Source organism: Carcharhinus amblyrhynchos, chromosome 6 (assembly GCF_965287045.1).
Source record: "Carcharhinus amblyrhynchos chromosome 6, sCarAmb.v2.hapA, whole genome shotgun sequence".
In the NCBI taxonomy this organism is placed as follows: Eukaryota; Metazoa; Chordata; class Chondrichthyes; order Carcharhiniformes; family Carcharhinidae; genus Carcharhinus; species Carcharhinus amblyrhynchos.
This window is the reverse complement of record NC_137329.1, coordinates 77,732,361-77,746,760: the sequence shown is the minus strand read 5'-3', so window position 1 is coordinate 77,746,760 and position 14,400 is coordinate 77,732,361. Positions and strand designations below refer to the sequence as shown.

General features: G+C 42.3%; 1 protein-coding gene across 6 annotated transcripts in view; it reads right to left on the bottom strand.

Moving 5' to 3' along the window:
* Positions 1 to 14,400, bottom strand: part of pphln1 (periphilin 1) — a 150,744-nt gene that overhangs the window by 131,988 nt on the left and 4,356 nt on the right. For all 6 annotated transcript variants that reach the window (XM_080190732.1, XM_080190733.1, XM_080190731.1 and 3 more), the window contains exon 2: positions 143 to 243. In XM_080190732.1, coding sequence (XP_080046858.1) covers positions 143 to 220 — 78 coding nt within the window. In that variant the 5' untranslated portion in view covers positions 221 to 243. The remainder of the gene's footprint in view (positions 1 to 142; positions 244 to 14,400) is intronic.

Sequence of the window (14,400 nt, the reverse complement as noted above, 5' to 3'; positions counted from 1 at the left end):
ATAGGTGAAAAATAAAATGTACATGAACTGAATGTGACATCTCCTCAATAAGATGTCAGCATTTATTATATTGGAACTTGACTAAGGAAGGACAGGAGAAAAATGAGAATCCAACTACAACAGAAGTTACAATTAAACATACTGCATGTTGTGTTCTTTCAGGATGCAAGCGACCCCGTTGAGTTCTTTCACCACATTGCGATCGCGACTCGGACCACATTCCCTCCTGTATATGACACTTAGCTGTGAGAGCAAAACAGGAAATAATATGTCAAATGCATTCTCCTCATCTACACATTCTTGATTAATCCCTGCCTCTTCAAATGTAGTTTAAGTCTGTCTGTCAGAATTGCTTCCAATAGTTTCCCTACTATTCTTGATCCTTCCATCAATGGGAAGTTTATGACCTACTCTGTCAAGACCCCTCACGATTACAAGATTGCCAATTGTCTTGTTTCTCATAAAATAAAATATTTTGTATTAAATATTTTAAGTCACGTATCTGTTTATTTGCATATCACAGAAAGCTGCAAGGCTGACTGTTGAGGACTAGAAATGTGCTATCAAAGTGCCACTTTTCTTTTACACCCAAGGTAAAACGTTAGGAATTTTTAAAATAAACAGTGTTGAGGTAAGGTATCTGTGAATTTGCAATTTCGTTACAACCAACATATTTACATGCGGATTAGAAGCAGAGGTAGGCCACTTGCCCCACGAGTCTGCTTTGCCAAAAAATAAAATTATGGCTGATCTGATTGAAACCTCAACCTCACATTCCTGCTGATAATTTTTCACTCCCTTGTTAATCAAGGATCTATCCAGCTTAGCTGTAAAATTCTACTACCTTTTGAGGTAGAGTTCCAGAGACTCATAACCCACAAGAGAATGAGCAACCCCTTATTTTTAAAGAGTGACCCCTAGTTCTAGATTTTCTACCAAGTGGAACCATCCATATTCATCTGTCAAATAGCTCAGTTGGCTGGATGGCTGGTTCGTGGTGCGGAGTGATGCACACAGGGTTCAATTCCTGCACCAACTGAGATTATTCCGGAGGGTTCTGCCTTCTCAACATTGCCCCTCACCTGAGATGAGGTGACTGTCAGGTTAAAATCATCACAATCCACTCTCCGCCCTCAAAGATGACAGCTATGGTCATCTGGTCATAGAGCTATGGTCACAGCAACTTTACCCCTCAGAATCTTAAAGGTTTCGATCAAATTACCTCCTACTCTTCTAAATTCTAATGGATACAAACCTTCAACATTTCCCCATATGTGCCCTACTCACTCCGAGTATCGGTCTAGTAAACCTTTGCGGAACTGTTTCTGATAAATTTTATATATTTTCTTAGATAAGGAGACCAGTACTGTGCATAATACTCCAGATATGGTCTCACCAATATGCTGTACAACTGAAGTATATCCTCTCTATTTTGAAATCAATTTCTCTCGCAACAAACAAAATTATTCTTTTAGCTTTCCTGATTACATCCTGTATCTGTATATGAACTTTTGATGATTCATGCACCAGGACATACAGATCCCTCTACACCTCAGAGTTCAGTAATCTCTCTCCATTTAGATAATAAGCTTTTTTTAAAATTCTTCTAGTCAGAAGAGACAATTGCACATTATCCCACATTGTACTCCATTTTCCAGGTTTTTCTCATTCACTTAACCTGTCCACGTCTCTTTTTTTAGCATGCTTTCATTACTTTCAGGATTTATTTCCTACATATCTTTGTGCCATGAGAAAATTTAGCAACCATACCTTTGGTCCCTTCTTCCCAGTCATTTATATAAATTGTAAAAAATTAAGGTCCCTGCACTGAATCCTGTGGAACATCACTCGTCACACCTTGCCAAACTTACTGTTTCCTCTTAGCTAGCCGATCTTCAATCCATGGCAATATGTTACCTCCTACACCATGAGCTATCATTATCCGAAATAATTTTTGAAGTGGCATTTTATCAAATGCCTTCTAGGGAACTAAATGGAGTGTGCCCATCAGTTCCATGTTATCTATAGTGCATGGGACTTCTTCAAAGAACTCCATTAATTGGTTAAACATAATTTCCCTTTCACAAAAACATGTTGACTGAGCCTGATTGCCTTAATTTGTTTCAAATGCCTAGCTATAACATATTTAAGAATAGTTTTTAACATTTTCCCTGCGACAGACGTTAGGCTAACTGGCCTCTAGTTTCCTACTTTCAATATACCTTGGAGTTTCTGATCTGGTCCCTAACAAAATGGCAAGCTCTTGTGGAATTAAAATCTATAATTCCTTGTTTGATTTAGGAGTATTGAACTCCAGAATGGTGAAGGTTGAGTACTGGTGTGGCATTCAGTTAGTTTAAATCAGAATGCCTTGAAGAATAATGGCTCCTTCTGTGGCTAAAGTTCCCTGGGTGCAGAAGAAGTCACTCAGGATGGCTTAAAGAAGGTGGTTAAAGCAAAACTTTCGGAATTGGCAAAAAAGCCGCAGTTGATGGGGTGAGGAGGATGGAGATAATTGCAGTGAAAGCTCAGCATTTAAAATTGCCAGGAAGATAATCAGAATAATTGGAAATGGCTAGAATTCAATTACAAATGAACAGGTTGTAGTAGAAGTTAGAACAAGAGAAATAAAGAGCAGTGGAAATGGTACAGTTTGAATTGCGATTAAAAGCAGAAGGAAAAGAAAGAATAGCCCTGGCAGAATAAAAAGAAAAAAAACCCTGGTGGAACAAAGAGAAAAAGAGAGATAGTTAGAACTTCAAGAACTGGAAGGACAATTCGAACTCGAAATGTTGGAAGCCCAAATGCGTAAAACTGCGAGTAGCAGCACATAAAGAGTAGATGATTTTGCATTGGTTCAGGAATGAAGGTTTGAATTTTAATCTGAGGAAGAGAAATATCCTCAGGTGGTAAAGGCAAAGGAGGTCTCGTTGGAGATAGTAAAGATAATTTACCATAGTTAATAAAATTGGACACAAAGTCAGTGTCGGTGGCTTAAGAAAAACTTGGGAAGACATGTGGTAAAACAGAATAAGCTAATAGGCTTTGTTAAAGTGGTAAAGGAAACCATATTTGAAGCTAAAGAGGTGTAAAAGAATGTAAAGCCTAGTCAGAGGTTGGTTGATAATCAAGTGTCAGATCTCTCTAAAGAGTTTACTTGCGTGGGTAAGGTTTACTCATACGTACATGGAGGAGTAGGTAAAGATATTATGATTTTAAGAGCTACAGGATTAAATCAATCTTTAAAAGTGAGAGACGAGGAGATATGTAGTTTTGAAGGAGTTGTGCCAGAAAAGCAGGAAATATGTGAAACTACTGCTGAAAAAAGTAGTGTTCCATTATGTAAGATAAGGTTGGGGAGTCCAGTGAAAAATGGTGAAATGGTGGTAGAAACATGAGAGAAAATATATGTTTTCAAGGAATAGATTTAATCCTGCATAACAATATAGCTGGATCATAGATATGAATGATGCCTCCTGTGGTTGAAAAGCCAGTGGAAAATCAAACAACTGAGGTGTTCCAGGAAGCATAGCCTGAGATATTTCCTGACTGTGGTAACAAAGTCACGGGTTGAGACAAGAGAAGCCATAGAAAAGTTTAAAGTTTTAAAAGTTTTATTTATTAGTCACAAGTAGGCTTACATTCACACAGTAATGAAGTTATTGTGAAAATCCCTTAGTTGCCACGCCTGAGCACCTGTTCAGGCACACTGAGGGAGAATTCAGCATGGCCAATGCACCTAATCTGCACATCTTTGGACAGTGGGAGGAAACCGGAGCACCCGGAAAAAACCCACAAAACACAGGAAGAACGTACAAACTCCACACAGTGACCCAAGCTGGGAATCGAACCTGGATCCATGGCGCTGTGAGGCAGCAGTACTAACCATTTAGCCACCATGCCACCCCAAGTAAAAATAAAGAGGCTGAGCTCCAGTTATCAGAGACCATTTTTAACCAGATTGTTGAGGGAAAACAAGAACAGGTGAAGCAGATATCTTTAGTTTGGAAAAGTCAGCAGAATTACAACAGAAAGATGTAGAGATAAAGCTGTTTGTATCAGAAAGCGTACACAGAAGACGAATCTGAGCGCAAGCTCGAGTTATTATATTAAAAATGTCTTCATGAGAAAGTGGAGGCCTTTACATACTCAAGCAGATGGCAAATGTTCATCAAGATGAATGGCTAGTGGGTTATAGAAAGGAGTGTTGCAAGTAGCATGAGATACTAGTAAGAGGTCATTTCAGTGTAAGATAAACGCAAACAAAAATACAAAGACATTTTTATTGGCCTGGACTGCATAAGGATGTAGTTGAATTTTGTCATGCATTCATACATCAGGTAATAGGAAAACCTCAAGCGTCCGTAATACCAATTCGGCATTTGAGGAACCTTTTACGAGGGACTTAACTGATTGTGTGGGACCAGTGCCTAAAATGAAAAGTGGGACTCAATATTTGTTGACCATATTGGATGTGTCTACTATATTTCTGGAGACCATTCCATATCATAAATTACAGCTAAAAGGACTGAGAAATTACTTAAATATTTTACTAGATACTAACTACCTGAAGAAATACCACAGATCAAATGTTATTCCCTGAATAACATTTTATATCAATGTTATTCAGGGAAGTTATGGATAAGTTAGCGGTAAAGCAATTTAAATCAACTGCGTACCACCCAGAATTGCAGGGAGCATTAGAAAGTGGCAACAAACTTTAAAGATCGTATTGAGGGCCCTTAGCCAAGATTATCCAGAAGATTGGATAAAGGAATTCCATTTGTACTTTCTGCAATTAGGGACGCACTGTATGAATCAACTAAGTTTAGTCCATTTGAATTGATTTTTGATCATGCAGTCATGTGGACACAAAACTGGCTCGGTCAAAGAAGTCATGATGTAGAGATGCCAACGTTGGACTGGGGTAAGCACAGTAAGAAGTCTGGTTCCACACAACTGATGAAGGAACACCGTTTCCGAAAGCTTGTGGGATTACTATCAAATAAACTGGTTGGACTTTAACCCAGTGTTGTGAGACTTCTTACTCAGTCAAAGAAGACAGAGGGTAGCAGTGGAAGGGTGCATTTCTGAATGGAGAGCTCTGACAAGAGGCATTCCTCAGGGATCAGTACCCGGACCGTTGCTGCTTGTAGTGTGTGTGTATATATAGGAGGAAAATGTAGTAAGTTTGCGGACGGCACAATGGTTGGTGGATTTGCAGACAGCGTTGAGGACCATCAGAGGATATAACAGGATATAGGTCAGTTGGAGACTTGGGAGGAGAGATGGCAGATGGACTTTAATCCAGACAAATGTGAGGTAATGCATTTTGGAAGGTCTAATACAGATAGGAAATATACAGTAAATGGCAGAACCTTCAAGAGTATTGATAAGCAAAGTGATCTGGGTGTGCAGGTACACAGGTCACGAAAAGTGGCAATGGAGGTGGAGAAGGTAGTCAAGAAAGCATACGGCATGCTTGCCTTCATCAGCCAGGGCACTGAGTTTAAAAATTAGCAAGTCATGTTGCAGCTTTGTAGAACTTTACTTAGGCCATACTTGGAATATAGTGTTCAATTCTGGTTGCCACACTACCAGCAGGATGTGGAGGCTTTGGAGAGGGTACAGAAAAGATTTACCAGGATGTTGCCTGGTATGGAGGGCATTAGCTATGAGAGGAGGTTGGAGAAACTTGGTTTGTTCTCACTGAAACGACGGAGGTTGAGGGGGAACCTGATAGAAATCTACAAGTTTATGAGAGGCATGGACAGAGTAGATAGTCAGAAGCTTTTTCCCAGGATGGAAGAGTCAATTACCCAGGGGCACAGGTTTAAAGTGCAAGGGGCAAGGTTGAAAGATGTATGAGGCAGATTTTTTTTTATACAGAGTAGTGGATGCCTGGAACTCATTGCTGGGGGAGGTAGTGGAAGCGGATATGGTAGTGACTTTTAAGGGGCGTCTTGACAAATACATGAATAGGATAGGAATAAAGGGATATGGTGCCCAGAAAGTTAGGGGATTTTAGTTCAATCAGGCAGCATGGTCAGTGCAGGCTTGGAAGGCCGAAGGGGCTGTTCCTGTGCTGTAATTTTCTTTGTTCTTTGTAAGAGAAGACAATTGAGGAGCAGCAGCATTTTACTACTGCAGGCAAAAGGACAACAACGTGAAGTGAAAATTTGTTGAACCACTTAAACGGAGCAAGGAAATATTGATGAGTCAGCATTCTACGACCACATTATTAGACCGTGTGTCAAACTTTAGGGAGAGATTAACTAGAGCTGGTCAGCTGACTGGACAGCATGTGATGAAACAAGAATTCATAATTTTTCTAGTGGGGATAAAGTATTTGTACCATTACCAGGGGTAGGTGAACCTTTAAAATCAAAACATAACAAATCAAAAAATTAAGCGAGGCGAATAATTTGAATAAGAACACTGGATGGAAAGAAAACTCGTATGTCATGTGAATATGCTCAAACAGTACTTTGATAGGGTAGGAAAGCAGAAGGAGGATGCGTTAGTTATTAGAACTCAAAGGGAAGAAATAAATCCAGATGATTCTGAATTTGACATTCCTCAAATTAGATTGGACAATGAGGAAGGCGTTTTAATTGAGCAATATTCATATAGATTTAATCTACTCAAATTGGCACAGGTTCAGGTGAAGCTGATGTTTGTTCGGTCTGAGATGCAGAAGCCAAAAGTCTTGAAGAAATGCCACAAAGGGCTGGTGGATAGTTATAAATCTCAGTTAATATTGACTTGAATCAAGGTAAATGAGTGCAATGTAAAACTGGTGATGGTAGACAAGGAGAACCATTTGCTGGACAATGATGTGAATAAGACAAATGAGCAGGTGCAAAGACAGATGCAAGAAAAGTTGACTGATTTGGAATCTGTTCCTGTGTTGTTGAAATTACCCAAGCATAAACTGAGGGATTGTCAACAACAGCTCATTATCTATGAAAAGAAAACTGTAGATCAATCAGCAGTCATGTGTGATTTCAAGATGGAGATTGAGGAGCAGAAGTATTTTACTTCTGTAGGCAAAAATTAAAGGGCAACAGCGTGAAGTGAGACTGTTTGCTCAACGTACATCATTCAAAATGAACTACTAGAACAATGAATGTGTGCAGCTTGCAAAGACGCGGATACCAAAAGAAACAGAACTGTTCATAGCTGAATTTCAAGTCAGTTATAATGGTTTTTGCAACAGCATAACAGTACGGTGTAACTGCCATGGTGATTGCTAGAACCATGGTTGCAATCTGCTATTTGCTAGAATTAAAGGGCATGGCTTAAAAATAAGGGGAAGCAAATTTAGGACTGAGTTGGGGAGGAATTTCTTCACTAAATCTGTGGAATACCATGCCCAATGAAGCAGTTGAAGCTACCTCATTGAATGTTTTTTAAGGCAAAGATAATTAGACTTTTGAACAGTAAGGGAAATAAGGGTTATGGTGAGCAGGTGGGTAAGTGGACCTTCTACAAAAAGATCAGCTTTTATTAAATGGCAGAACAGGCTCGACGGGCCAGATGGCTTACTCCTGCTCGTAGTTCTTATGTTGTATGTCCTTACCAAAGATTATGCAGAAAACAATGATGAAGAACCAGAACAAATTAAGTAATTGATAAGCTACCTTGGAGCAGAAAGATATAAATTGGAGATGCAAGAAAGAATTTTGAGTTTACTATTTTGCAACAGAAGGTGGAGTTGGACTGCCTGACAAAGGATCTATGGCCAGTTAAGAAGTTTCACAACACCAAAAGTCCAACAGGTTTATTTGGTAGCAAAAGCCACTAGCTTTTGGAGTGCTGCTCCTTCATCATGTACATGGGAGTTCTGTTCGTAAACAGAGCACATAAAGACACAAACTCAATTTACAAAGTAATAGTTGGAATGTGAGTCTTTACAGGTAATCAAGTCTTAAAGGTACAGACAACGTGAGTGGAGAGAGGGTTAAGCATAGGTTAAAGAGGTGTGCATTATCTCCAGACAGGACAGTAGGTGAGATTTTGCAAACCCAGGCAAGTCTTGGGGGTTACAGATAGTGTGACAGGAATCCAAGATCCTGGTTGAGGCTGTCCTTATGTGCACAGAACTTGGCTATCAGTCTCTGCTCAGCGACTCTGCACTGTGTGTCATGAAGGCCAGCTTGGAGAACACTTACTCGACGATCAGAGGCCGAATGCCTACGAACGCTGGAGTGTTCCCCAACAGGAAGAGAACACTCTTGCCTGATGTTGAGAGGTGTTCATTCATTCTTCGTCATAGCGTCTGCATGGTCTCCCCAATGTACCATGCCTCAGGGCATCCTTTCCTGCAGCGTATCATGTAGACAACATTGGCCAACTTTCAAGCGTATGTACTGTGTATCTGCTGGATGGTGTTCTCATATGAAATGATGGCATCCGTGTCAATGATCCGGCACGTCTTGCAGAGGTTGTTGTGGCAGGGTTGTGTGGTGTCATGGTCACTGTTCTCCTGAAGGCTGGGTAGTTTGCTGCGGACAAAGATCTGTTTCAGGTTGTGCAGTTGTTTGAAGGCAAGAAGTGGGGTTGGTCTTGGTGAGATGTTTGTCTCCATCAAATGACATGTTGAAGGCTCCAGAGAAGATTTTGTAGCTTCTCCGCTCTGGGGAAGTACTGGACAACGAAAGGTACTCTGTCCGTTTGTCTTCTGAGGAGATTGGTGCGGTTTTTCACTGTGACGCGTCGGAACTGTCGATGAGTCAAGCGCCATATCCTGTTCTTATGAGGGCATCTTTCAATGTCTGTTGTGATTCTCCTCACCTGAGCTGATCCTGTGTATACAGAGGGCTGGTCCATAGGGAATGGCTTCTTTAATGTGTTTAGGGTGGAAGCTGGGGAAGTGGAGCATCGTGAGGTTATCCGTTGGGCTTGCGGTACAGTGAAGTTCTGAGGTGACCGTCCTTGATGGAGATGCACGTGTCCAAGAATGCAACCGATTCCAGACAATAGTCCATGGTGAGTCTGATGGTGGAAAGGAACTTGTTGATGCCATCGTATAATTGTTTCAGTGATTCACAGAATCATAGAAACCCTACAGTGCAGAACGACACCATTTGGCCCATCGAGTCTGCACCGACCACAATCCCACCCAGGCCCTACCCCCATATCCCAACACATTTACCTGCTAATCCCTCTAACCTATGCATCTCAGGACACTAAGGGGCAATTTTTGGCATGGCCAATCAACCTAACCCACATATTTTTGGACTGTGGGAGGAAACAGGAGCGCCCAGAGGAAATCCATGCAGACACAAGGAGAATTTGCAAACTCCACACAGAGAGAGCAATCCAACCTGGGAATCGAACCCAGGGCCCTGGAGCTGCGAAGCAGCAGTGCTAACCACTATGCTACCATGCTGCCCACGGGGAATTGCATGATTGTTCACCATCAGTCCAAAGGAAAAAAATGTCAATGATGTATCTCATGTATAGCATCAGTTGAAGGTCCTGTGCGGTGAAGAGGTCTTGTTCGAACCTGTGCATGAAGACGTTGGCATATTGAGGTGCGAATTTGGTCCCCATGGCTGTTCCGTGTGTCTGGATGAAGAACTGGTTGTTGAAGGTGAAGACACTGTGGTCCAGGATGAGTTGTAAAATTGCATCTGGAGATTGGCAGTTGTTGGCATTAAGTACTGAAGCAGCTGCAGCAATGTTATCGTCGTGGGGGATGCTGGTGTAGTGTGCCGAGACATCCATTGTGATGAGAAGTGCTCCTGGTTCAACTGCTCCATGTGTGCTGAGTTTCTGTAGAAAGTCTGTAGTGTCGCAAAAAAAGCTGGGAGTTCTTTGTACAATGGGTTTCAGGATGCCCTCGATGCACAGGACCTTCAACCAATACTATACACTATACTGTTAACAAATGACATTTTCTTCCTTTGGACTCATGGTAACAATCACTGAAACAATTAGATGATGACATCAACAAGTTCCATCCCAACAGACTCACCATGGACTACTCTCCGGAATCGGTTGCATTATTGGACACACGCATCTCCATCAAGGATGGTCACCTCAGCACTTCACTGTACCGCAAGCCCACAGATAACCTCACGATGCTCCACTTCTCCAACTTCCACCCTAAACACGTTGTCCATCCCCTATGGACAAGCCCTCCATAAACACAGGATCTGCTCAGGTGAGAAGGATTGCAACAGACACCTCCAGACACTGAAAGATGCTCTAGGATATGGTGCTCGACCCGTTGATCGACAGTTCCGAAGCGCCACAGCGAAAAGACCTTCTCAGAAGACAAATACGGGATATGGCGGTCAGAGTACCCTTCATCGTCCAGTACTTCCCTGACGCGGAGAAGCTACGACATCTTCTCCAGAGCCTTCAACATGTCACTGATAAAGACAAACATCTTGCCAAGGCCATCCCCATACCCCCACTTCTTGCCTTCAAACAACCACACAACCTCAAACAGACTGCAGCAAACTACCCAGCCTTCAGGAGAAAAGTGACCACGACAGCACACAACCCTGCCACAGCAACCTCTGCAAAACGTGCCAGATCATTGGCACGGATGCCATGCTCTCATATGAGAACACTATCCATCAAGTACACGGTACATACGCTTGCAACTCGGCCACCGTCGTCTACCAGATACGCTGCAGGAAAGGATGTCCCGAGGCGTGGTACATTGGAGAGACCTTGCAGACGTTACGACAACGAATGAATGAACACCACTCGAAAATCAGCAGGCAAGCGCGTTCTCTCCTTGTTGGGGAACACTTCAGCGGTCACAGGCATTCGGCCTGTTCTCCAAGGAGGCCTTCACAACACAGAGTCGCTGAGCAGAGACTGATAGCCAAGCTCCACACACATCAGCATGGCCTCAACCAGGATCTTGAGTTCATGTCATTCTATCTGTAAACCCCACGACTTGCCTGGGCTTGCAAAATCTCACTAACGGTCCGGCTAGAGACAATACACATCTCTTTAACCAGTGCTTAACTCTCTCTCCACTCACACTGTCTGTACCTTTAAGACTTGATTACCTGTAAAGTATCACATTCCAACCATCACTTTGTAAATTGAGTTTGTGTCTTTATATGCCCTGTTGTGAACAAAACTCCCACTTACCCGATGAAGGAGCAGTGCTCCGAAAGCTAGTGGCTTTTACTACCAATTTAACCTGGTGTTGTGGGACTTCTTACTATGTTTACCCCAGTCCAACGCTGGCATTTCCACATCATAGTTAACAAGAGGTCAGGGATAAAGTGACGTTCTAGATGGCTCTGACCACATGAGATTGAGGAAACAAGCAAGGGAAAAATTCTCTTTGATTAAGTATGTGAGCACCTCAGCCTTTTGGAAAAAGATTACTTTGTTTTGATGTTTTGGGACTCTGAAAACAAAAAGAACTCTTTGGACTCAGCAAAGGAACTTAAAAAACAAATCCAAAGTGGTTTGTGTCAGCTTGCATCCCATGTAATATTTTATCTGCCTGATCCTGCCTAGCTCTCTGAGGATATTACTAGAACAAATTTACAATCATGACAACGAAATTGGGCCTGGACTTGGAATCAAAACAGGATCATGGACTGAAGGAGGTTTTTGAAAAGGAGAAAAGGTAGCAGCTGAATAACAGCAGTGTCGAGAAAAGAGGGACAGTGATTGCCAGTTCTTTATCGTGACTTTGATGAGAAAAAGGAATGTTCAATGTTAGAAGGACTGAAATAGACTGTATTACTGTCATGTTTACATGATTAAGATTTAATAAAATTTGTGTATATATAATATATATATAAAATTGGAGGTCTTGAAAATGAAACCATAGAATTATAGAATCCCTACAGTGCAGGAGGTGGTTAGTCGGCCTACTGAGTCTGCACTGACTACAATCCCACCCAAGCACTATTCCTATAACCCTTTGTATTTACCTTGTCAATCCCCCTGACACTAGGGTTAATTTAGCATGCCCAATCAACCTAACCCACACATTTAGTCTGTGGGAGGAAACCAGAGCACCTGGAGGAAACCCACGCAGACACAGGGAGAATGTGCAAACTCCACACAGACAATAACTCAAGGCCAGAAATGAACCCAGGTCCTTGGCACTGGGAGGCAGCAATGCTAACCATGGTGCCACCTTGCCATTGTTACATATTGATGGGTTTTTTTCTAAGGCTACCTTCAAAGTATATCTTGAAGTATCTGATCTGGTTCCCATCACAAGGAAAGTGCATTCATAATATTGCCAACAGGTTTGCATATCAGCCTGTAAATCCTTCCAACATATGTCAATAGCAAGCTGTAAGTGCAGGACAATTATCTGCTGGAAACTGGAGCCTCTGGAATCGCTATTCATAGCCACAAACTACAACATGGCTGCAAAAGTGCATATTGCCACAGCAACTCACTGGGTAGCCAGTTTGCTGGATGGCAGTGTGGATCAGATTGGTGCCAGCATGGGATCAAACTGCGTTCTAGCTGGAGTGGTTTGAGCATCTACCTCCTTGCTCTATTCACGATGGAGACCATGACACCATGGTCAGACGTGCCTTGCCTTCAGGGCAGAGAATCAAAGAAATTACAGGGGTGGGAATAACAAATCAATTGAAATTCTCAAGACAGAGATGAGTATCACAATCACAAGGTAGAAGGAGAAAGATAGCTAAATAAAGATGAGATACAAATCAGACATGATCAAATAGAATGATCCAATAGGGGGAGATGAAAGTGTATTGGAAGTGTCACTGAAGTAGTAACCCAGAGGTAAAGACAAAATACTGTACATGCTAGAATCTGAAACAAAAACAGGAAATGCTGGAAAATATCTCCCCCCAGTGTTGGATACCTTTGGGGGAAGGATGGCCAATCAGGGAGTAACAGCAGCAGCCAGAGCAGTGGCACAAAGGCTGGCTCTGTCGTTAAGCAGAGAGGGACAAAGAGCGCTACAACAATAGTTGTAGGGGACTCTACAGTTAGGGGTGCAGATTGTCACTTCTGTGGACATGAAAGAGACTCCAGGATGGTATGTTGCCTCCCTGGTATCAAGGTCCAGGATATCTCTGAACGGCCAAAAAGCAATCTGAAGGGAGAGGCTGAACAGCCAGTGGCTGTTGGTATTACCAACATAGGTGGGAAGAGTGATGAGATCCTGCAGCAGCAGTATAGAGAGTTAAGTAGAAAGTTAAAAAGCAGGACCTCTAGGGTTCTAATCACAGGATTACACCCTGTGCCATGTGCCAGTGAGGCTAGAAATAGGAAGATAGTACAGCTCAGCATATGGCTAAACAGCTGGTGTAGGAGGGAGGGTTTCAGAAATCTGGACCATTGGGATCTCTTCCAGTGCAGGTGGGACCTATACAAGGAGGATGAGTTGCATCTAAACTGGAGAGGAGGGAGCGGTGTGTGTGTGCAAAGCAAAGGTGAATTAACTGAAGGGGAACCAGAGAGTAGGGCCAATAAGACTCAGGAAAAGCAAGCAGAGTGTGATTGCTAATCAAAGAGGGTCTGGTGGACTGAAGTGCATTTGTTTCAATGTGAGAAGTGTAACAGGTAAGGCAGAGGAACTTAAGAACTTGGAGTAATACTTGGAACTATGATGTTGTTGCTATTACAGAGACTTGGTCAAGGGAAGGACAGGATTGGCAGCTTAACGTTTCAGGATACAGATGTTTCAAGCGGGATAGAAAAGGATGTAAACAGAGTGGGGGAGTTGGACTCTAAGGAGATTCTCTAAGCAGAATTTCACAGCTGTACTACGGGAAGACACCCCAGAAGGCTCATAGGCAAGGCAATATGGTAGAGGTCAGGAATAGAAAGGGCGTAGTCACAATATTGGGGGTTTACTATAGGCCACCCAACTGCCAGCGGGAGATGGAGAAAGACATGTAGGTAGATTTTGGCAAGGTGTAAAAGTAACAGGGTTGTTGCAGTGGGAGATTTTAACTCCCCCTATATTGATTGGGACTCAGTTAGCGCTAGGGGCATGGATGGGGCAGAGTTTCGAAGGAGTATCCAAGAGGGCTTCTTGAAACAGTATGTAGATTTTCCAATTAGAGAAGGGGCCATACTGGACCTAGTATTGGGAAATGAGCCCGACCAGGTGGTTGACATTTCAGTAGGGGAGCAGTTCTGGAACAGTGACCACAGTTCAGTAAGCTTTAAGGTATTGATTGGGTAAATGTAAGTGTAGTCCTGAAATAAAGGTGCTAAACTGGGAGAAGGGTAATTACAACAATATTAGGCAGGAACTGAAGAATGTAGATTGGGGGCAGATGTTTGAGGGTGTATCAACATCTGGCATGTGGAATGCTTTCAAGTATAAATTGATAGGAATTCAGGACCAGCACGTTCCTGTAACGATGAAGGATGAGTATGGCAAATTTCAGAAACCTAGGATAACAAGAGATA